At 59.3% G+C, this 21,991-nt stretch overlaps 2 protein-coding genes across 2 annotated transcripts in view; one reads left to right on the plus strand and one right to left on the minus strand.

Moving 5' to 3' along the window:
- The window catches only part of KAT7 (lysine acetyltransferase 7), a 12,290-nt gene extending 3,059 nt beyond the window's left edge, over positions 1-9,231 (minus strand). The window contains 11 exon segments of the mRNA XM_041465393.1: positions 1,066-1,431; positions 1,774-1,863; positions 2,385-2,576; positions 3,444-3,554; positions 3,693-3,791; positions 4,343-4,432; positions 4,642-4,724; positions 5,745-5,986; positions 5,988-6,105; positions 7,584-7,731; positions 8,949-9,231. Coding sequence (XP_041321327.1) covers positions 1,066-1,431; positions 1,774-1,863; positions 2,385-2,576; positions 3,444-3,554; positions 3,693-3,791; positions 4,343-4,432; positions 4,642-4,724; positions 5,745-5,986; positions 5,988-6,105; positions 7,584-7,731; positions 8,949-9,203 — 1,794 coding nt within the window. The 5' untranslated portion in view covers positions 9,204-9,231.
- An 837-nt stretch (positions 9,232-10,068) lies between these two features.
- SLC35B1 (solute carrier family 35 member B1) lies at positions 10,069-14,858 on the plus strand. The gene is made up of 9 exons (XM_041465350.1): positions 10,069-10,271; positions 10,536-10,639; positions 10,732-10,862; positions 11,155-11,185; positions 11,615-11,772; positions 13,190-13,316; positions 13,749-13,855; positions 14,154-14,307; positions 14,506-14,858. Exons 1-9 carry the CDS (start codon positions 10,093-10,095, stop codon positions 14,556-14,558), a joined length of 1,044 nt encoding a protein of 347 aa, XP_041321284.1. The 5' UTR covers positions 10,069-10,092; the 3' UTR covers positions 14,559-14,858.
- The last annotated feature ends 7,133 nt before the right edge of the window (positions 14,859-21,991 follow it).

Here is a 21,991-nt window from a genome sequence, read left to right on the forward strand (position 1 = left end):
CAAAACAGCACCAGAGTAACACCAAAGCAACACCAGAGTAACAGCAGAGTTACACCAAAACAAGGCCAAAACAGCACCAGAGTAACACCAAAGCAACACCAGAGTACCAGCAGAGAAACACCAAAACAAGGCCAAAACAGCACCAGAGTAACACCAAAACAGCACCAGAGTAACACCAAAGCAACACCAGAGTACCAGCAGAGAAACACCAAAATAACAGCAGAGTTATACCAAAACAAGACAAAAACAGCACCAGAGTAACACCAAAGCAACACCAGAGTAACACCAAAATAACAGCAGAGTAACACCAAAACAAGACCAAAACAGCACCAGAGTAACAGAAGAGTAACACCAAAACAAGACCAAAGCAACACCAGAGTAACACCAAAACAAGACCAAATATCAGCACAGTAACAGCACAGTAACACCAAAGTTACCCCAAAAGAACAATTCCTCCTCCATGCAGCTTTCCAGAAGCCCTTCAATCGAGCTCCAAAGGGCCCCCCCAGGGAAGGGAGAAGGTTTGGGGTTCAAACCCCCCCACCCAGGGATGTGTCAGGGAGGGAACAGGCAGGAGCCATGCAGGGCTCCATCAGGAGGTCAGGGAGGTTTGGGTTGGGTTTTAGGGAAAAGTTCCTCATCCAGAGGGTGGTGGGCACTGGAACAGGGAATGGGCAGGGCCCCCAGGCTGCCAGAGCTCCAGGGGAGTTTGGATAGCCCTCCCAGGGATGCTCAGGGTGGGATTTTGGGGTGGCCTGCAGGGCTCATTCCTGCCCTGCTGAAGAATGAGGTCAGATTCCCACCTCCTGTTTTACTTGGAGATGAGAACGAGCAGGCTGGAGAAGCCAGGGAAGCCCTGACTCCAGCAAGGAAAAGGAGGAGAACCCAAGGAGCCCTGGTTCCAGCAAGGGAAGGAAGAATGGAGAATCCAATGGAAGCCCTGATTCCAGCAAGGAGATGGAGGAATGGAGAATCCATGGAAGCCCTGATTCCAGTAAGGGAAAGTAGATTCCAGCAAGGGAAGGAGGAGGCGAAGGGAGGTGCCCCAGGAAGGCCCAGGCTCACCTGTCTCTTGAGGACCAGGTGTTTGCCCTTCCAGTACTTGAGCATCTGCAGGGCCTGCAGGGTGCTCACGATGTCCACGGGGTTCACAGCAGTCTCCTGGCTGATCTCTGCAATCAGAGCCCACCCAGAGCCTCTGACACAGCCCCAGACCCTGGCCCAGCAGCAGCTCGGTGGAATTCCCTCAGGAATGTGGGACTGAGCAGGCACAGCCGGGATGGCAGGGTTTGGGGGTGCTGGGTTTGGGATCTGTAACAAATCCCTGAGAGAAGGTGCAATCCTGCTTTGGCAGGGTACCTCATATCCCCAGGAAACTCCACGTCCTCCCAGGTGCCACCAACAGAGAAATGCCATCAAAAAAAGGCCAAATATTCAAATATTGGCCGCTGGAGCCATTTTTTTTCATTAAAATAAACATTCTAATACACAGCTGGATGAAGTTTTTTGCTCACCTCTGCTGGGTGAGACACAGAGGGAGCTGCAGGAGCAGCAGCAAAACTGCAGGAACAGCCAGGCTGCAGCAGCCCCTCTGGGAGCAGGGCCAGCAGGGCCACCTGGGCTGTCTGCAGGAACACCTGGGCTGCCTGCAGGAACACCTGTGTGCCTGCAGGGCCACCTGGGTACCTGCAGGGCCACCTGGGTGCCTGCAGGGCCACCTGGGTACCTGCAGGAACACCTGGGCTGCCTGCAGGGCCAGCAGGTCCCACTCACCTTGTTCTTCTTGCCATCCACCTCGAAGACAGAGATGGAGCCCTTGCGGTAGATCTCGTCCCCCGGGGGATGCTTCCAGACACACTTGGCCTGGGACAGGGACAGAATTGGGGCTGTCACCGCTGGCCTGGGGACAGCAGCTGCTGCAGGGTGACAGGGAGCTGCAGTCTGGCCTGCCACTGCAACCCAGCCCCGCCAGCGTGGCGTCAGGCACTGCCATGTGCACGGGCTGAGCCTGGCTGGGCCATTCCCTGCAGGAATACACAGCAGCATTCCCGGCAGGAAGGAGCTCTCCCTGGTCCCACAGCAGCATTCCCAGCAGGACTGAGCTCTCCCTGGTCCCACACCAGCATTCCCAGCAGGACTGATCTCTCCCTGACCTCACACCAGCATTCCCAGCAGGACTGAGCTGTTCCCTGACCCCACACCAGCATTCCCAGCAGGACTGAGCTGTTCCCTGACCCCACACCAGCATTCCCAGCGGAACTGAGCTGTTCCCTGGTCCCACAGCAGCCCCCCATCAGGACTGAGCCCTCCCTGACCCCCCAGCAGCATTCCCAGTGGGAATGAGCCATTCCCTGACCCCCCAGCAGGCCAGCCCCAGCCCTCACCATGTGCCTGCGCAGGATGGTCTGGCTCTTCATGTACTTGAGGCAGAACTCGCACATGTAGAGGCGCCCGAGGCGCGCGTACTCCTCGGGGTAGGGCGAGTGGTACCACGTGTCCAGCTCGTAGCGCCCGAACGCGATGGTCTTGATCATGTTGCTGCCCTCGGTGATCTGCCCCTGCAGCCTCAGCTTCTCCTGCCCCCGGGGGGAAAGCAGGGTTAGCCAAAAAGTGAACTCAAAGCAGCAGGAGGGGAATTGGGATTTGTTTTCCTGGAGGAAATCTGTTTTAAGTTTACTGAATTCGTCTCTCGTTAAATTCCTACAGCTCCTCCCTGCTCCTTTCCTGATCCCAGGGACAGGACACGAGTGCTGTGAGAGCAGCTGAGGGAGCTGGGGGTGTTTATCCTGGAGAAAAGGATCAGGGGAGATCTGCTGGCCTCCATAACCCCAACAGGAGGGTGCAGCCAGGGCAGGGCCAGGCTCTGCTCCCAGGGAACAACAGGACAGGAGGACACGGCGCCAGGCTGTGCCAGGGCAGCTGTGCCAGGCTGCACATGAGGAGGCATTTCTTCCCAGAAAGAGGGATTGGGAATTGGAAGGGGCTGCCCAGGGAAGTGTCACTGTCCCTGGAGGTGGACGTGGCACTTGGTGACAAGGTGGTGTCAGGTCACGGGTGGCACTCGATGATCTCAGAGGCTTTTCCAGCCCAGTCCATCCTGTGGCTCCGTGACACAGCCCAGGGCTCTGCCCCAGGCACCCCAACTGTCCCAGGAAAGCATCAAAGGATCTTTTGATCCCTCTCTGGAATGGGATGTGGCTTTGGGAAGCTCCTCAGGAGCCTCAGCAACACCAGCCCATGAGCTCAGTCACAGGCTGAGGTGGCTTTTGTTGTCACCAGCCCTCAGCAGGGAGGCTGAAGCTGCCACTGTCCCCTGGGAGCACCCCTGGAATGTCACCACACATTCCTGAGCGCAGAGCTCAGCTCCAGCACTCACCCCCAGCCCGGCTGGCTCCCCGTGCAGCCTGCCAGGCCCCAGAGCTGTGCCTGGGGCAGGGTCTCACCAGGTCCTCGGAGGCGCGGGCCTGGGCCCTGCGGAACAGCTCCAGGTCGTACTCGCTGGTCAGGTTCTCCAGGAGAGGCTCCCTGGTGTTGCCATAGGTCTGCCTGTGCTCCTGCAAAACCACAGGACAGCAACTTTGGCTGCTGAGCTGCTGCATCCTGCAGATTTTCTAGCTGGGAGTGCTGCAGGATGACTGGGAGAGCCAAACTGCATCCCAGGGGGAGTGAAAGGATGGAATTCCTGCTTTTACCATGTATTTCTCCTTCTGCTCCTTGCTGAGCCCCGAGTTCCTCTTCTTCCTGAGCTCAGCCACCTTCTCTTTGTAGCGCAGCTGCCTCTCTGTGGGGGCCTGAAAGAAACCCCAGGTGGGGCCTTGAGAGGCTCCAGCCCCTCCAAACCTCCCCCTTCCCTGCCCACCCCAAAGAATTCCACCCTGGCTGCCATTCCACGAGGTCTGAACCAGATCCTCTGCTAATCACAGGGCACTGCAGCTGCAGCACAGGAATGCAAAGCAGGAAATTTTCCTTCCCACCACAGGACAGGGTGAGCTCCCCACGGAATGCTCCGTGCTGGGGAACAGCTCCCAGCTGACTCAGGGACTGGGAAATGTCATTCCCCTGCTCTGGCTCTCTGCTGGTTACTCAGAGGGAAATTGCAGTTTACAGCTCTGCAGGAATTCCCTGGTCCAGCACATCCAAACTCAGGGAAAGGATCATCCTGAGAACACAGCTCTGCTCTCCCTGCCTGCTCCAACCTCACTGAGGGGATCCAGGGAATTCCCCCTCTGGAATGGCAGCTGGGCAGGGTCAGGACTGCCCCAGCAGCTCCTCAGGATGTGGGAAGGGAGCCCAGGCCCCCAGCCCTGCGCTGGGAGCTGGGAGCTGGGGCTGTGCCCCTCACCTGGTGCCTGGTGGCGTGCCTGTTGTTGTCATCCTGCCTGTGGGCCAACATCCGCTCCTCAATCTGCTTGTCCCGGCTCTGTGCTCGCACCTGGGGGCCAAAATTCACCTGTCAGGGCTGCAGCCACCTCCTGTCACCCCCCGCCCCTCCAGGTGTGACACACAAATGCTGCTGCCTCACAGGCAAGCACAGCAGCACGAGGGTGTGAACTGTTTGCTGCTCACAGATCACAAGGATCAACATTTCACCCTAAAAATCCCAAAGGAGGAGAAATCAAAGGCAAAACCATGCACGTTTACCTTGCACTCATCTGCTGAGAGGTTGTGGTAGAGAGGGCACCCCGAGATGGAGAAGTGGCGCTCGTGCTTCCCGGTCAGGTGTCCTGCAAGGGGTCAGGAAAACAACAAAGCTTGTGACAAATGATCCCAAAGAGATGGAGGAAGTCTCCCACATGGGCAGATCCCTCACAGGATCACTGACAGGGGATAGGAGGAGGAAACTTCCTGGTTTAAAAAGGAAGGAAAACCTTTCTGACACTAAGCCAAAGCAGCCAGGGATGGCAGTGCAATAATTTGGCATTGAAATCTTGTTTCTGGCAAAAACCAGTGCCCTGCCCACAAACCTGAGACTTCTCCTCCCACACCTGTGCTCACCCTCCTATCTGGTCCCTCATCCTGTCACCCTCCAAAACAGAAAACACCTCCAGGAACAACATCCCTGTATTTATGCTTCACATCCCTTCTCCAGACCTGCTCCTTGGCATTCCTGACCCTGATTCCTGCCCGTTTTCAGGAGTGACACCAACCAAAGCAGCAATCTCCTGACCCTGATTCCCTGCCCATTTTCAGGAGTGACACCAACCAAAGCAGCAATCTCCTGACCCTGATTCCTGCCCATTTCCAGGAGTGAAACAGACCAAAGCAGCAATCTCCTGACCCTGATTCCTGCCCATTTCCAGGACTGACACCAACCAAAGCATCAATCTCCTGCCCTTGATTCCTGCCTGTTTTCAGGATTGCTGCTTTGGTTGGTGTCAATCTCCTGACCCTGATTCCTGCCAGTTTTCAGGATTGCTGCTCTGGTCGGTGTCAATCTCCTGACCCTGATTCCCTGTCCATTTTCAGGATTGCTGCTTTGGTCGGTGTCAATCTCCTGCCCCTGATTCCTGCCCGTTTCCAGGACTGACACCGACCAAAGCATCAACATCCTGACCCTGATTCCCTGCCCATTTCCAGGAGTGAGACAGACCAAAGCATCAATCTCCTGCCCCTGATTCCTGCCCGTTTCCAGGACTGACAGAGACCAAAGCAGCAATCTCCTGCCCCTGATTCCTGCCCGTTTCCAGGACTGACACCGACCAAAGCAGCAGCCCTGGAGCAGCGCTGCCGAGGCACGGCCTTACCCAGGGAGTTGCAGCCAGGAGTGGGACACTTCATGTTGAAGTTGTAGCTCTCGTGGAAGCGGCGGCGCTTGGGCCGGTGGGAGAGGTCGCTGCCCGAGTCCTTCATGGACATGTCCTTGGCCAGGCTCTCGTCGTGGGACACGTTGGGGCTGGAGATGTCGATGTCGGACTCCGAGGACGGCGCGTTCCCCGTGGGGGTGCGGGGCGGGGACTCGTCGTGGTCCGCTGCGTTTTTGGTGTCTGGGGAGGGGCAGAGGGGACACAGCTGAGGGGAGAGCCTGCTGGCTGCGGGTCACCCTCCGCGTGGAGTACACCGGCTCGTCCGGCCCGAACGCCGGCGGGTTCCGCACCGGGCTGGAGTCTGCTCCGGGGGAACGCAGCGTTACACCGGGGACACCGCGGGGACACCATGGGGACACCGCAGGGACACCACGGGGACACCGTGGGGACCACGGTCACACCATGGGGACACCGCGGGGACACCATGGTCACACCGCGGGAACCACAGGGACACCGCGGGGACACCACGGGAGCCACGGTCACACCATGGGGACACTACAATCACACCACAGGAATCATAGGAACACCACAGTCACACTGTGGGGACACCATGAGGACACCCCAGGAACCATGGGGACACCCCAGGAACCATGAGGACACCCCGGTCACACCACAGGGACACCCCAGTCACACCACGGGGACACCCCAGGAACCATGAGGACACCCCAGTCACACCATGGGGACACCCCAGTCACACCATGGGGACACCCCAGTCACCATGAGGACACCCTGGTCACACCACGGGGACCCCCCAGTCACACCACAGCACCCACAGGTCCCCCTGCCCCACGCTGACCGACGCCCCGTGCCTCTGTCCTGCCCATGCCACCATGCCCTGGCCTTGCCTGATAAAACCTCAGCACACTTGGAGCAATCTGGAGTGCCACCAGCTTTCCCCAGGTTTAACAACTTAATTAACCCGTAATTAGCGCCCAGCTCCCATCTGGAGAAGCAAAGATCCCTCAGTTTAGATAAGAACCCATAACCCCTGGGAACAGCAGGATTGCCTGTGCTGTGGAGCTGCACCTGGGACTCTGTGTGGGGCTGCAAGAGCCTTTGCCCAGTTTGAGGAAGATCCGTGCCCTGGTTTAAGGAGGAGCCTTGCCCCAGTTTAAGGAAGAGCCTGGCTCTGGTTTAAGGAAAGACTTCCCCTGGTTTGAGGAAGAGCCTGGCTCTGGTTTAAGGAAAGACTTCCCCTGGTTTGAGGAAGAGCCTTGCCCTGGTTTAAAGAGGAGCCTTGCCCTGGTTTAAGGAGCAGCCTTTCCCCAATTTAAGGAGCCTTTCCCTGGTTTAAGGAGAAGCTTTTCTCCGGTTCAAAGAAGAGCCTTTCCCTGGTTTAAGGAAAAGCCTTTCCTCAGTTTGAGGAGGAGCCTTTCCCTTAAAGAAGAACCTTTCCCCAGTTTAAGCAGGAGCCCTTCCCCTGGTTTAAAGAAGAACCTTTCCCTGGCTTAAAGAGGAGTCTTTCCCCGGTTAAGAAGAACCTTCCCCTGGTTTAAAGAGGAGCCTTTCCCCGGTTAAAGAACCTTTCCCTGGTTTAAAGAGGAGCCTTTCCCTGGTTTAAGGGGGAGCCTTTCCCTGGTTTAAGGAAGAACTTTTCCCCAGTTAAAGAACCTTTCCCTGGTTTAAAGAGGAGCCTTTCCCCGGTTAAAGAAGAACCTCTCCCCGGTTAAAGAAGAACCTCTCCCTGGTTTAAAGAAGAACCTCTCCCGGTGAAAGAAGAACCTGCCCCTCCCCGGTGAAAGAAGAGCCCCTCCCGGTTTGCGGAGCAGCCCTGCGTACCCTGGGAGCTCTGGCTGAGGCGGGCGGAGGAGCGGGTGACGCGGGCGGAGCGCCGGGAGGTGCCGTCGCTCTCGGAGCTGTCCGTGTGCTCGGGGTCCGTGGAGAAGTCCGAGTCCTCCGTGCCGTCCGAGCTGCTGCCCGCGTTCCTCTGCAACACACACCGCACGTCAGCACCGGGGCTAAAACCCGCGATAAGTGAGTGAATCTTTGGCATTGCCCACGGCCTCCCAGCCGCTTCAGCTGCAGGTGAAGGTTTATGTGCTTTATGTCAAACCAAGGACTCTTTTTTCTCTTTCTTTTTGTGTCTGCTGCTCTGCCAGTGAGGAGTTTCCAAAGCAAACCAGGCCAGGTGATCCCTCATGGCCAAAGGGGCATTCCCAGCACAGGGTGTCATTCCCAGGATACAAACTGCAGGAATTAGCAGAATTATCCCAAAGTGGGGCACCAATCTGGAAGGGGGTCTGGCATCAGGCAGCGATTGCGATTTTTTCTCCTTTCCCTTTCCGTCACCACCGTAATTAAACACTATTACATTATTTCACTTCATTTCTCATCATTAAACCGCTCACACTCCAACCTAAACCCTTTAATTTTGTTCCCTCCCCATTCCAGGCTTGTGCCTAATTTCCAGGTGCGCTTGAAGGGTAACACGGTGAGGGGACACCGGGGGTCTGGGGGTGGCGGCAGGTGCCGGTGGGGGTGCGCGCCTCGCGCCGCTGGCGGGAGCGCGGCCCCCGCGCCGCTTTGTTTTGCACCCAGCGGAGCCGCGCGGGCCGCAGCCAATCACAGCGCGCGTGGGCGGGGCCGAAAGGGAGGGCCACCAATGGCAGCTCGAGGATAAAAAAGGCGGGCCCCCACCGCGCGTGATGGACAGCGAACGGCAGCCAATCAGCGCGAGGCTTGCTCCCACGGCAACGCCAACCTGGGGGGGCCGCGGCGCGGTGGGGGAAGGGAGAAACAAGGCTCGCGCGGGGAGGTGACCGTTGGGGGTGGAGATGGACAGCAGCAGTAGCCAATCAGCGGCCAGCCCGGCATGCAGACCCGCCCAATAGACGGCCAGATCTCCGAGGGCGTGTCCAATCGGAAACGGCAAGGGGCGGGCCCCGCTGCCGGCGCGGGGGAGGGGAAATGGTAGCCGTTGGGGTGATGAGTGACAGGCACAGCGGCCAATCAGCGCGCGGCCTGCTAGTGCTCCAGCCAATCAGAGAGCGCGGGAGGCGGGCGCTGGGGGCTCAAGGCCGCTATTTTCCCCCCAGTTTTGGAGCCGGGAGAAGGAGCGGAGGGGCTGGGGAAGGGTAGAAAGCAGCGGCCCGAGCCCGCCGGTCTCCCCGCTGGCCGCCTCCCCCGTTTCCCGGCCGCACTCACCTTCCTGCGCTGCATCCTGGGCGGGGGCAGCGAGCTTGCCTGGTCCCCGGCGCCCGCGGCCCGCGAAGCGGCGGTAGCCGCCGCGGTGTTGCTGCTGGCGGACTCCGTGGTGACAGCCGTGTCCCCCGCTCTGCGGCACGTCTGCTCCTGCGGCGCCAGCCCCGCTCCCGCCGCCGCCAGCCGCCGTTCCCTGCTCGGTCCCTCACGCTTCCGCCGGGACGCGGCCCACACCCCCGTCACGTGACCGCGCGCCATCTTGGAGCCGGGCAGGCGCTGCCGGCCCTGAAGCCGCCCGCCGCCATCTTTGATCGGGGCAGCGGGCGCCGGGCGGGGGCGGCTGCGGCGGCCGCCATCTTTGATAAGGGCACGAGGCCGGCGGGGCGAGGCGCGCCCGGTGCCGAGGCCGCCGTGTTGGGTGAGGGCAGCGCCGAGCCCAGGCGGGGGAGCTTCCAGAGCTCCCTTGTGGTGTGAAGCCTCGAGAATTGCAGCACCGGCAGCTCCTCCGTGCAGCCTGCGGGAAGCAGTGCCCTGGAGGTGGAGTGTGTGGCCCGGGGGTTCCCGTAGGGATGAGAGGAACTGTGAAGGACAAAGTGTCATGGCGGCCACAGTGCTTTCCTGACTCGCTGCTCCCCGGCCCCGACGAGCCCGGGAGCCTCCCAGAGGCGCGGCTCGGAGCAAAGGGAGCGACTAAAAGGGGCCTCGGGAGGGGCGGAACCGATCCCAGCCGGCACCCGGCACCGCCGGGCCCGGGCCGGCGGAAGGACCCCGAAAGCCCCGCTCGGTGTCGCACAGAGTAGGCGGAGCCTCTTCCCAAGATCACCAATCAGAGCCCGTTCCTTTACCCCGCCCCCTCAGCGCAGCCAATCGCCGCTCTCCACATCGGGTGGCGCGCCTGCGCGCGCCGTGCATCGCGAAGGCCCCTAAGTCTGGGGTGCCCTCGGTACTGCCTGCACCGCCCCGCACACCCCCGGTCCCATCGTGGCCGAACCGCGGAGGCCACAGCCTCGTGGAGGATTCGGAGATCGCGGCGTGCAATCCCCGTCCTGCTCCGCGCTGTTCCCGGCTCGCCTCGCCCGCATTTCCCCCCGCGGCGGGTCCGGCAGCGCGCGGGGCGGCGCGGGGCGGGGCGAACGCGGCGGGGCCGATGAGGCCGCCCGGGGCGCCGCGGGATGTGGCGCTGGAGGTGCCGCCCGCGCTGAGCGGCCCCGCCGCCACCATGGGAGCGAGCGCGGCCGCGGGGCTGCCCGAGCGCCTCCGCCTGCCCGTCTGCTTCCTCGGCGTGTTCGCCTGCTACTTCTACTATGGCATCCTGCAGGAGAGCATGTGAGGGACACCGGGACACCGGGGCGGAGCGGGGCCGGGACACGGCGGGACCGGGGCTTGGAGCCGCGGGAGCACGGAGTACCGGGGCTGGGGGGACGCGGGGACACCGGCGCGGGGCGCGGGGGCACACCCGGGGCTGGGAGCGGGGACCGGGGCGCGCCGCTCCTTCCCGTGCCACGGGCTCTCTGCCCGTGTCCGTCCCGGTGTCACCGGTGTCCGTCCCGGTGTCACCGGTGTCCGCGTGTCCCGCTGTCCGTCCCGCAGCACCCGCGGCCGCTACGGGGAGGGAGCGAAGCAGGAGAAGTTCAAGTACGCGCTGACGCTCGTGTTCATCCAGTGCGTGATCAACGCCGCCTTCGCCAAGCTCCGTAAGTGCGGAGCCCCGGCAGCCCCGGCAGCCCCGGGCCGGTCGTGGCGGGGCCGGGGCCGCTCCTGAGCCGTCCCGGTCCCTGTCCCGCAGTGATCCGCCTGACGGACGCGGCGCGGCCGGACCGCACGCGGGGCTGGCTGTACGGGGCCTGCTCGCTGTCCTACCTGGGCGCCATGGTGTCCAGCAACGCCGCCCTGCAGTTCGTCAGCTACCCCACCCAGGTGACACTGAGGGGTCCCTGGCTGTGACCCCGACCCTGCCATTTCCTGGGGTCACTCTCATGTCCCGGTCCCTGCCGGGGGTGAGGGAGGGCTCTGAGAAGGGACAGAGCTCCCCAGAGGTGGTGGCAGTGTCACCGGGCAGGGAGCTGGGGTCCCTCCCTGAGGAGGGGGCTGAGCTCTGCCTGTGGGGTCTCGGCTGCCCTGGGGAGTTTGGGGGTCTCATTCTTGGGGGTCTCATTCTTGGGGTCTCACTCTGGGGTGGGGATCATTAACGCCCCTCTTCCCTTCCCAGGTCCTGGGCAAGTCCTGCAAACCCATCCCAGGTAAGAGAATCGCCCAGTTTTGGGGGGTTTGATGCTCCTGGGGTGATTTTTTAGTGGTTTAATTCCCGTGGGTGGATTTAGGGCAGTTCCTGACCTCTCTTTTCCCAGAGATGCTGCTGGGGATGATTTTTTAGTGGTTTAATTCCCGTGGGTGGATTTAGGGCAGTTCCTGACCTCTCTTTTCCCAGTAGTGCTCCTGGGGGTGACTTTTTGGGGATTGAATTCCTGTGGGTGGATTTAGGGCAGTTCCTGACCTCTCTTTTCCCAATGATGTTCCTGGGGATGACTTTTTAGGGATGTAATTCCCCTGGGTGGATTTTGGGGCAGTTCCTGACCTCCCTTTTCCCAATGATGTTCCTGGGGTGATCTTTTAGTGATGTAATTCCCCTGGGTGGATTTTGGGGCAGTTTCTGACCTCCCTTTTCCCAGTGATGCTGCTGGGGGTGACCCTGCTGCGGAAGAGGTACCCCCCAGCCAAGTACCTGTGCGTGCTGCTCATCGTGGCGGGGGTGGCCCTGTTCCTCTACAAGCCCAAAAAGGGGACAGGGGACACCGAGCACATCTTTGGCTACGGGGAGCTGCTCCTGGTGAGTGCTGGGACCTGGGAGGAGCCCCACGGCACTCAGGTGGGATTTATTTCTGGAAGAAATCCTGGGAGTTACTCCTGGAAGAAATCCTGGGATTCTGGTGGGATTTACTCCTCATCTGGGATAAATTCCAGGGTTTCAGGGGGGATTTGCACCGGGGATAAATTCCAGAGTTTCAGGGGGTTTTTACTCCTGAGAGTGGGATTTACTCCTGGGAGAAACCCTCAGGTGGGATTTACTCTCGCCTGGGGTAAATTCCAAGGTTTGAGGTGGGATTTACACCTGGGATACATCCCAGGCTCCCAGGTGGGATTTACACCTGGCATAAACCCTTGGGTCCCGGTGGGATTCACACCTGGGATATATCCCAGGTTCCCAGGTGGGATTTACCCCAGGACAAACCCGGGCTCCCAGGTGGGATTTACACCTGGCATAAACCCTTGGGTCCCGGTGGGATTCACACCTGGGATACATCCCAGGGTCTCAGGTGGGATTTACACCTGGGATAAACCCAGGCTCCCAGGTGGGATTTACCCCAGGATACACCCGGGCTCCCAGGCGGGATTCACCCCAGGACAAACCCGGGCTCCCAGGTGGGATTTACCCCAGGGCAAACCCAGGGTCTCAGGTGGGATTTACACCTGGGATAAACCCGGGCTCCCAGGTGGGATTTACCCCCGGACACACCCGGGCTCCCAGGTGGGATTTACCCCCGGACACACCCGGGCTCCCAGGTGGGATTTACCCCCGGACACACCCGGGCTCCCAGGTGGGATTTACCCCCGGACACACCCGGGCTCCCAGGTGGGATTTACCCCCGGACACACCCGGGCTCCCAGGTGGGATTTACCCCCGGACACACCCGGGCTCCCAGGTGGGATTTACCCCCGGACACACCCGGGCTCCCAGGTGGGATTTACCCCCGGACACACCCGGGCTCCCAGGTGGGATTTACCCCCGGACACACCCGGGCTCCCAGGTGGGATTTACCCCCGGACACACCCGGGCTCCCAGGTGGGATTTACCCCCGGACACACCCGGGCTCCCAGGTGGGATTTACCCCCGGACACACCCGGGCTCCCAGGTGGGATTTACCCCCGGACACACCCGGGCTCCCAGGTGGGATTTACCCCCGGACACACCCGGGCTCCCAGGTGGGATTTACCCCCGGACACACCCGGGCTCCCAGGTGTGCTGAGAGGAGCCCCCTGTGCCTGCAGCCCCCCTGACAATCCCTGTGGGTCCCTGCTGTGAAAGGGGGGATTGCTGTTTCCCCTGGGGAGAAGGAGCGGGGCCTGACGGTGTCCCCGTCCCTGCTGTGAAAGGGCGGATTGCCGTTTCCCCTGGGGAGAAGGAGCGGGGCCTGATGGTGTCCCCGTCTGTCTGTCTGTCTGTCTGTGTGTCTGTGGGTGCCCAGCTGCTGTCGCTGACCCTGGACGGGCTCACGGGGGTGTCCCAGGACCACATGAGGGCTCACTACCAGACGGGCTCCAACCACATGATGCTCAACGTCAACCTCTGGTCCACGCTCTTCCTGGGGGCAGGTGAGGAGCCAGGGCTGGATCCGGGCCCTGCCCTGGCCTGGAGCCCTCTGGGGCTTGGTTCTGTTGGGGATTTTTGGGTTTTTGCTCCTGGCCCAGCCCTGCCCCTCCCTGGGCTCTCCTTCTGCTCCAGCTGGGAGCACAGACTGGAGCCCAGGAGGGCTGGGAGCTGGCACTGGAGCAGCTTTAAGATCCCTCCCAGCCCAACCATTCCAAGATTAGCACTCCTGATTAATTGCTGGGGACTGTTCTGTTGGAATTTGATCCTACTTAATGATTTTTCTTTCACTAATTAACCAGGAGAGCGATTGCTTCTGCTGCTGGTGTTTCCTGCAGGAGTTTGTGGGGTTCACTGCCTGGTTTGGGGGTTCTGAGCCCAGCCTGCCCCCACGAGGGTGGGGATCCCCATCCAGGCTGCTCCTGGCTGTTTTCCAGGGATCCTGTTCACGGGGGAGCTCTGGGAGTTCCTGAGTTTCACAGAGCGTTATCCCAGCATCATCTCCAACATCCTCCTCTTCGGCCTCACCAGCGCCCTGGGCCAGGTCAGGGCTCAGGGACAGGATTTGGGCTGGGCTTTGCTTCCCTGGGAGGGGCTGGGCTGGAATTCCCAGGGAATCTGTGGCTGCCCCATCCCTGGCAGGTCCCAGCCAGGCTGGAGCACCCTGGGACAGGGGAAGGTGTCCCTGGATGAGCTCCAAGGCCCCTCCAGCCCATCCCAGGATGCCACAAACCCACTTTAACCCAGGAAAAAGCAGGATTTGAAGGGAGATCCTTTGGGATTTCCCCCTGGCTGCCTGTCCTGGCAGTGCCAGTGACAGGGGCTGTGTTCTGGCGGGGCAGAGTTTCATCTTCATGACCGTGGTGTACTTCGGGCCCCTGACCTGCTCCATCATCACCACCACCCGCAAGTTCTTCACCATCCTGGCCTCCGTGGTGCTCTTTGCCAACCCCATCAGCCCCATGCAGTGGGTGGGCACCGTCCTGGTGTTCCTGGGTGAGTCTGGGGGCAAAATCCCCGGGATCCCTGCCCTGGGAGCTCCTCAAACCCACGGGAGCCTCTCCCGGTGGATCCACTCGGTCCCTTCCCCCCAGCGCATTCCATGAATTTGGGGATGTTCAGCTGGTTTTTTCCCAAAATTCCCATCTCCCTGCTGGTTTGAAGAACTCAAACTCGTGTTTTGTGTCCTGCCAGGCCTTGGGCTCGATGCCAAATTCGGGAAGGGGGTGAAGAAGACGTCGCATTGAGGTTGATCCCGCAGTTGGAATGAACTTTTAATTTATTGTCTTGTACCTCAGAATCTGGTGTGGAACTGGACTCAGGACAGGGAATCAGAAGGAAGCCGTGTGGAATTTATTTTTGGGTTGAGTTTGGTTTGGTTTTTTAATTCTGAATGGTCTCTAAAATGTAATCCTTTAGTTTGAGGTGTAATTTTGCTTTTTTTGTGTAATCAGAGCTGCCCCCTGAGCCGAGCAGCAGCAGCAGATCCTTGCCTTAACAGGAAAACACAAATCCTTCCTATCTTTATTAAAGAAAACCAGACAATGGCCGCTTCTTCGGGACTTTTTTTGGGGATTTGGCTGACGTGGGGGGGCCCAGCTCTGCTCTCCAGGGAGGGAGAGGAATGATCCCAGTCCTTTGGGGTGATCCTGGGATTAAAGCCTTGTTGGAGGCACCCCCTTCCAGCTGTGGGGTTTTCCAGAGGATCAGAGCAACCCTTTGGATTTTCTCCCACTGGGATGTGTCAGCAGAAAAATCTGAAAGTGCCTCAGGAAATGAGAATTCCCCAAATTCGGGGCAGCTCCTCTGCCATCCCCTGGGATGGCCCAGCAGGAATTCCCAGAGCAGCTCTCTGGGGCTCCTGACCCCTCCTGAAGAGCCTTGGGGGTGTTCCTGCCTGGATCCAGCTCTCCCTTGGAATAAACCCCCAAGGAACAGGGTGGGATTCAAGGAATTTCCATCCTCTGCTGCCTTTCCTTCTCCGAGGTGCTTTGGGAGAGGGACGATTCTGTTCCGTGGGTTTTGGGCTCTGCTCCTTTTTCCCATCCCAAGGCAGGGCTTGGACTGGGGGGAGACGTCAGGGAACTCCTCCCAGGGATGCACAAAGTGCTGCCAGGGAAGGGCAAAAGGGATTTTAATTCCTGCTGCCAAGGCCTGTTGGGTTTATTGCTGGCAGGAAGTGACCGAGGGTCCCTGGGAGGTGTCCCAGGGTGGGACTGGGTGGGATTTAAGGTCCCTTCCAGCCCCAACCATTCCATGATTCCCAATAAGTGCACCTGGAGGCAGCTCAGAATTCTCTGAGCTTCACCTGCCCCAGCTCAGTCCCAGCTTGGACCAGACCTTCTCCAGCTCATGGGATGCAAATCCAGGTAAATCAAAGATTTTGGGGTTTTTTTCAGCCCTGGGAGCTCCCTCTGCCTGTGCAGCTTTGGGATCAGGAGCTCTTTCCCAGCAGGGATTCTGGGGCAGGAGTGAGGCTCTGGAACGTTCCAGGGCTGGCCTGGCTGGGCAGGACATTCCCGCAGGGAATTCCCGGGCAGGAGCAGGATTTGGGGATTTGTTGGGTGCCTCGGACAGGTGCAGATGGCTCGGGCCGAGCTGAGCAGCTCTGAACCGATCCCAGTTTTCCTCCCTCCCGCCTTTTGTTGGCTTCAGATCCCGATTTCAGCCACTCCGGCCTCAGTTACCGGCAGGGGGAACTCTGCTTTAACCATTCCCAACCAACACCGGGAGAAGCCAAACAAAATCCCAGCAAAAAGCGGCTCCTGTGCCACCCCTGCTCGAGCCGTGCTGCTGGAGCCAAGCCCAGCTGCAAATCCACCTTTTGTCCCGTTTTCCCCCAATTTTTTCGTTGTGTTTAATCCTTCCCGGCCACCAGCAGAGCCCCCTGGAGCCGGGCTGGGAGCTGAAATCCTGCCCTGCTCCTCCTGGCCTGGGGAACATTCCCGGGGGGAAATCCCCGCTGGAATTCTCCCGGGAAGCTCCGTCCGGGGCAGGGGATCAGGACGGGGCCGGGAAGGGGAGGTGGGATGGAGGAGCTGAGCCCGGCTCCCGCAGGGGGAATTTGGCAGCTCCGCTCCCTCTCCTTTCATCCCCGCTGCTCCTCCTGCAGCTCCAGCAGCTCCAGCAGCAGATGGCTCAAAAAAAGAAAAAACAAACAAAAAACAACAACCAAACCCAAATGATTGGAGAGGGGACTGAAATTTTGGATATTTTGTAGGGATGGAGATAATCCTGTAAGTGATGATTTTCTGGTCACGGGAGAGTAAAGGTGGATAAGGAATTGTTGTCATTCCCTTGGGATCTTGGTGTTCCTTTGAATACCTCGAGGAGGTTTTGGGGACAGCAAGAAAAGGTTTCCAGGCTGGTGAATGATTTGATGATTTAATGATTTGCTTCCCTGCAGGTTTGGTTTAATTGTCCCCACATCGAATCAAATATTGGGATTTTCCCCTCATAAAGTCCCAGTTTGGAGCCCCCAGCAGGGACCTGGAGGCAGCCCCGGGGCAGGAGCAGAGACCTCTCCCCGTGGCCAGCAGAAAACTCTGCTCCAAATATCCCAAACCCTGAATATTCCAAGGCAATAAACCCCTCGTTTGTTAATTTGTTTGTGCTGAGCGTGGCTGGGAAAACAAAATCCTGGAACGGTTTGGGCTGGGAGGGAGCTGTGCTGGAAGCTGTGCTCCTGTTTGAGGGGAAAAGCTGAATTTGGGGGACTTGGGGACAACGCTCTGGGCTCCCCCACCCCTCAGGTGCCGGGGTGTGGGGAGGGGGAAACAATTCCACAGCAGGATCAGGTTTTAATGAGAGAGGGATCAAAAGCAGCCAGGAAAACAAGAGCAGCCTCATCAGGAGCCGCTGCTAACGAGCACCAAAGCCCGCTCAGGGCTGGGGGAGCTGCTCGCTCACCGTTGTCAATTTAAAGGCTGAGTTCCTCCTCTCCTCCAAAATCAGCTTTGATGCCTCTCCAACCCAGGTAAAAATAGCAACCCAGCAGATTCCCTGCGACTGAAACCTCCAGGGCAGCGTTTGTTTTAAGCGGTGTTTGTTTTCTCCCAAACAAAAGTGGCTTTTAATCATAGCAGCAAGGACTGAGGGAAGGTTTCTGGAGGTGTTTGGGAGGCAGGGAAGGAAGTCTGGGTGGGAAATGTTCAGAGCAGGGAACTGGGAATGGTTGGAGAGGGAACTGTCCCTGCAGAGCAGCAGGAATTCCCTGATGGAAGGGCTGCTCCCGGTGGGTTTGCACTGAATTTAGGGCTGTGCTGACTGTCACGGTTTGGGATCAGCATGCCAGAGTGGGTTTGGGTTGGAAGGACCCCAAAGCTCATCCAGTTCCATCCAGGGCCACCTCCCACCGTCCCAGGGGGATCCAAGCCCTGTCCAGCTTGGCTGGGACACTCCCAAGGGTCCAGGGACAGCCACAGCTGCTCTGGGAATTCCATCCCAGCCCCTCCCAGGGAAGGAAAATCCCCCTGAAGGAAAACCCTGCGACCCTCTGGGTTCCTGCCTCCAACCTGGCAGGAGCCAATTCCCCCACCTTTTTCACACGTACATAAAAGCCATCAATATTTGATGCATTTCTGTAAGAGACACCGATATTTTATTTACACACGAAAATAACTGCTTAGCCCGTCTCCACCCGAGGAGCTGCTGGAGGTGGGGACGTTTCCCTTCCCTCCTGCCCCGTGGATTCACAGCGAAGGGAAGCTGGCCCTGCTGGGCTCAGCCTCCCGCTCAGGTTTTGCTGTTCCACTGTGAATCCCACCCGGAGGAGAAGGGCTGCAGCAAGTACAAAATTAAAAAATACAGAACCCGAGGCTCTCCATTCCCCTCGCCGGGAGGATGCTCAGCCCTCCACGGTTCAGGGATCGCAGGATCCAGCAGCTCTGGCTGTCCCCAGCCCCCGAGCGTCCCCTGGGGCGCGCTGAGGTGACAGAGCCGGGGCTGCTGTGACAGGAGAAACCTCCCGAGGGGCTGGGGGGAGCAGGAGATCTGCGAGGGATGGAAACACCCCGGCACCAGCGGGAGAGAACGGCTCCTTAATTGGCTGTAACCAAAAAATGACCGTTTCACAACGAAACCATGGGAACCTGCGGTAGCCACGTTATGGAACGATTTAAATCGCACACAAAGCGAGCGTCTCCCCAGAGCTGGCCCTGGCAGTCGGTGGCACAGCGTTCCTGGTGCTCTCCAGATGGGAAATGGGCTCCACAGGTGCCCCTGGCACGGGCAGAGGGGACAGCACCCCGCGCTGGCTCCGCGAGCACAAATTAAAGCCTCATTAAGTCTCCCCCGTGATTGAGCTGGGCTTTGCTTGCAGCGGGTTTGTTTGGGTCCGCAACAGAGCTGGCGAATCCAGGAAATAATGAAATAACTGCGTTTTCATCCTCTCCTGATAGGGGAGTTTAATTAGTGCTGCATTTTCAATAGCTCTGATCCCGCCGTGCCGCAGATCCTTCCTGGATAAGGGGATAATGATTGGAATCCTGTCCTGCAGCCCCGCGCTGGAGGCAGGGCTGCTCCGTTTCATCACGGCGGAGAAACGCTGGCAGCTCTCCGCAGCTCAGCCTCTCCCTAATTACATTTCTGGAGTTTTAGTAAATTGAAAGGGAAAACGCAGGAACAAAATAATTGAACCCGAAGAGGAAGTGAATATTAAAAAGCAGCAGCTAGTTAAAATTCTTGCACGCAGCTCCTGTCAGAGCCGTCGGTTTAATCAGCTTCCCGTGGAAATCAAAGGGAGAGGGTGACACCTCCAGACCTGGGGGTACGGCAGCATTTGGTGTCCCTTGTCACAGGGAAATGCCACCTGCCTGCTGCCATCCAGGTGGGAATTGTCCCCAGAGCCGGGAATTCAGAGCTCTCTCTTCACACACACCAAAATCACCACCTCAATATCCAAGGTTCAAGCAGCTGGGATTGTTTATTTATCGCAGAATCGTGTCCCAGACACGAAGAAGTGACAATAATTCTCTTCTGCCAGCCACCAAGGGGGACAGAGCTGAGCCTAAATAACTTCAGCTAAGGGAGGAGAGGTGAAACCCCACCTCCACTTCCACAGGTGCCCAATTTAATTTTTCACTTCCTGGGAACAAGAGGATTTTGATCAGGAGAACCTGAAAAGGAACTTGACTTCCCCACTGCAGAGTGACACTTGGCCAGTGCTGGATTAAAGGAGAATTTCTGTTTGCTCTGCTTACAGAGAGGCTGCCGGGGAGGAGGGGGGGATCTCTTTGTTGGCTGTAAAACTGCTGCTGCAATTTCCTCTGCTACTTCAGCTCTGAGAGGAGAAACACGTCGCTAAAAATCCGCAGCTTAGGTGGGAACATAGAACGGGAATGGGAGAGGGATGAAAGGCGGTTTCCAGGAGAAGCGTGTGGCCAGCGCGGGAATGCAAACACCAGCCCCGCACCTCGCAGAGCCATTTCTTCATCAGCACGGCATCACCTGCTGCTCTGTCACCACGGGCAGCACTCGGGGACACGAAGGAATGCAGCAGCACACGAGGGTTGCTCAGAGGAGGATTCGCTTGCCAGGAAAACCTGGGACACTGCGGAGAACATTCCCAATAATCCAGCAGCCAGCCGTGGGTGGACGTGGCAGCCCCCGGCCTGGAGCAGCACTTCTCACCTGGGAGAAGGAGAGAGATGACAAAAATATTTTGCATTTCCCATTTCAATAAGCGTGGCTGCGCTGTGGAACCTGGGTAGTTCTGTTCTTGGGGTGCTTTGTGTGTGTGGTGGAATTAATTCACCCCGAGGCTGGAAGTGAGGAGGGGAAGGCTGCTCTGGATAAGCTTCTCTAGAAACCTTCAGGTAATTAAGGACTGGTAACAACGACATCTTTGCTTCACTGGTTACAAACCACTACAAAGTAGCAGAGAAGAGCCATACCAACAAATTAATTGCTTGCTGTGCTTAAAATGTAGAAATAAGTTTAAAAGTTTTGTATCAGCGTGGGTGTGGAGCAACTTTGCCAGCCACACACGAGCCTGGGCCAAGAAGAGAGCAAGGCCTGACTCGATAACGGTGAAAAACGGGTGGAGTCTTATTTCTCACAATGTTTTTGGAGGATTTTGGTAACACTTCCTCACAGAGCTGTGAGGGGAAACAGCACCTGCCATTGCCCCAGGCAGCCAGGCCCTCATGGAGCCCAGAGGGAAGGAGAGATGGTTCCTGCCATTCCCTCGGGCAGGCGTCCCCTCATGGAGCCCTGAGGGAAGGGGGAGATGGTTCCCGCCATTCCCTCAGGCAGGCGTCCCCTCATGGAGCTGTGAGGGAAGGAGAGATGGTTCCCATTCCCTCAGGCAGGTGTTCCTTCATGGAGCTGTGAGGGAAGGAGAGATGGTTCCCATTCCCTCAGGCAGGTGTCCCCTCATGGAGCTGTGAGGGAAGGAGATGGTTGCCGCCATTCACTCGGGCAGGTGTCCTGTCATGGAGACCTGAGGGAAAGGGGAGATGGCACCCACCATTCCCTCAGGCAGGTGTCCCCTCACGGAGCCGAGAGGGAAGGAGAGATGGTTCCCGCCATTCCCTCGGGCAGGCGTCCCCTCATGGAGCCCTGAGGGAAGGGGGAGATGGCTTCCGCCATTCCCTCGGGCAGGTGTCCCCTCATGGAGCCGTGAGAGAAGGGGCAATGGTTCCTGCCATTCCCTCGGGCAGGCGTCCCCTCATGGAGCCCTGAGGGAAGGGGGAGATGGTTCCCGCCATTCCCTCAGGCAGGTGTCCCCTCACGGAGCTGTGAGGGAAGGAGAGATGGTTCCCGCCATTTCCTCTGGCAGGTGTCCCCTCATGGAGCCGTGAGGGAAGGAGAGATGGCTCCCATTCCCTCAGGCAGGTGTCCCGTTATGGAGCCGTGAGGGAAGATGGTTCCCGCCATTCCCTCAGGCAGGTGTCCCCTCATGGAGCCGTGAGGGAAGGAGAGATGGTTCCCATTTCCTCAGGCAGGTGTCCCCTCATGGAGCCGTGAGGGAAGGAGAGATGGCTCCCATTCCCTCAGGCAGGTGTCCCGTTATGGAGCCGTGAGGGAAGATGGTTCCCGCCATTCCCTCAGGCAGGTGTCCCCTCATGGGGCCGTGAGGGAAGAGGGTTCCCGCCATTCCCTCAGGCAGGTGTCCCCTCACGGAGCCGGGAGGAAAAGGGCGATGGCACGCCCAGAAACCTTCGGAGGGACGGGGGAAAGGCGGTGCCGCCTGCGAGGGCCGTGTGGGGCAGGGCTCTGTGGCGGACATGAGGGCAGCGAGAGCGCCGCCCGCGCCGACCCCGCGGCGGAACGGCACTGCGACAGCAGCAGCCGGCGCCGCACGGGAACAGCGGGTCTGGCGAGGCACAGGGCGCACGCTGCGCGGCGCTGCCACACGAGCATTCACCAGCGGGCAGCAGAGGGGCAGGGCCGCCGGGGCACGCCTGCCACAAAGTGATCCCCGTGTGAGAGCAGGACGGACGGGACCGGCCACAAAGAGGGACGCCGGCACTGCGCATGCGCAGGAGCCGGCCCGGCCGCGCGTGCTCACGGAGGGGGGAGCGGTCTCGCGCGACGGGCGCACGGCTATAAAAGGCGGTGGGCGTGGCCGGCGGCGTCAGTCTCGCAGTGCGCGTGCGCGGCCGTGAGGGCAGCTCTGGGCACCGCCATATCCCGGCCCCCCCCCCCCCCCCCCCCCCGGCACCGCGCGCGCGCGCCC

The sequence above is a fragment of the Pyrgilauda ruficollis genome, unplaced genomic scaffold (assembly GCF_017590135.1).
Source record: "Pyrgilauda ruficollis isolate IOZ18807 unplaced genomic scaffold, ASM1759013v1 scaffold189, whole genome shotgun sequence".
Taxonomy (NCBI): domain Eukaryota; kingdom Metazoa; phylum Chordata; class Aves; order Passeriformes; family Passeridae; genus Pyrgilauda; species Pyrgilauda ruficollis.

What these genes read in the sequence shown, in the direction of transcription:
- SLC35B1 (XM_041465350.1), top strand. Translation starts at nt 10,093, where the DNA reads ATGAGGCCGCCCGGGGCGCCGCGGGATGTGGCGCTGGAGGTGCCGCCC. An exon ending in GCTACGGGGAGCTGCTCCTG is followed by an intron (nt 11,773 to 13,189) that starts GTGAGTGCTGGG and finishes GTGGGTGCCCAG; the next exon opens with CTGCTGTCGCTGACCCTGGA. An exon ending in TCACCAGCGCCCTGGGCCAG is followed by an intron (nt 13,856 to 14,153) that starts GTCAGGGCTCAG and finishes CTGGCGGGGCAG; the next exon opens with AGTTTCATCTTCATGACCGT.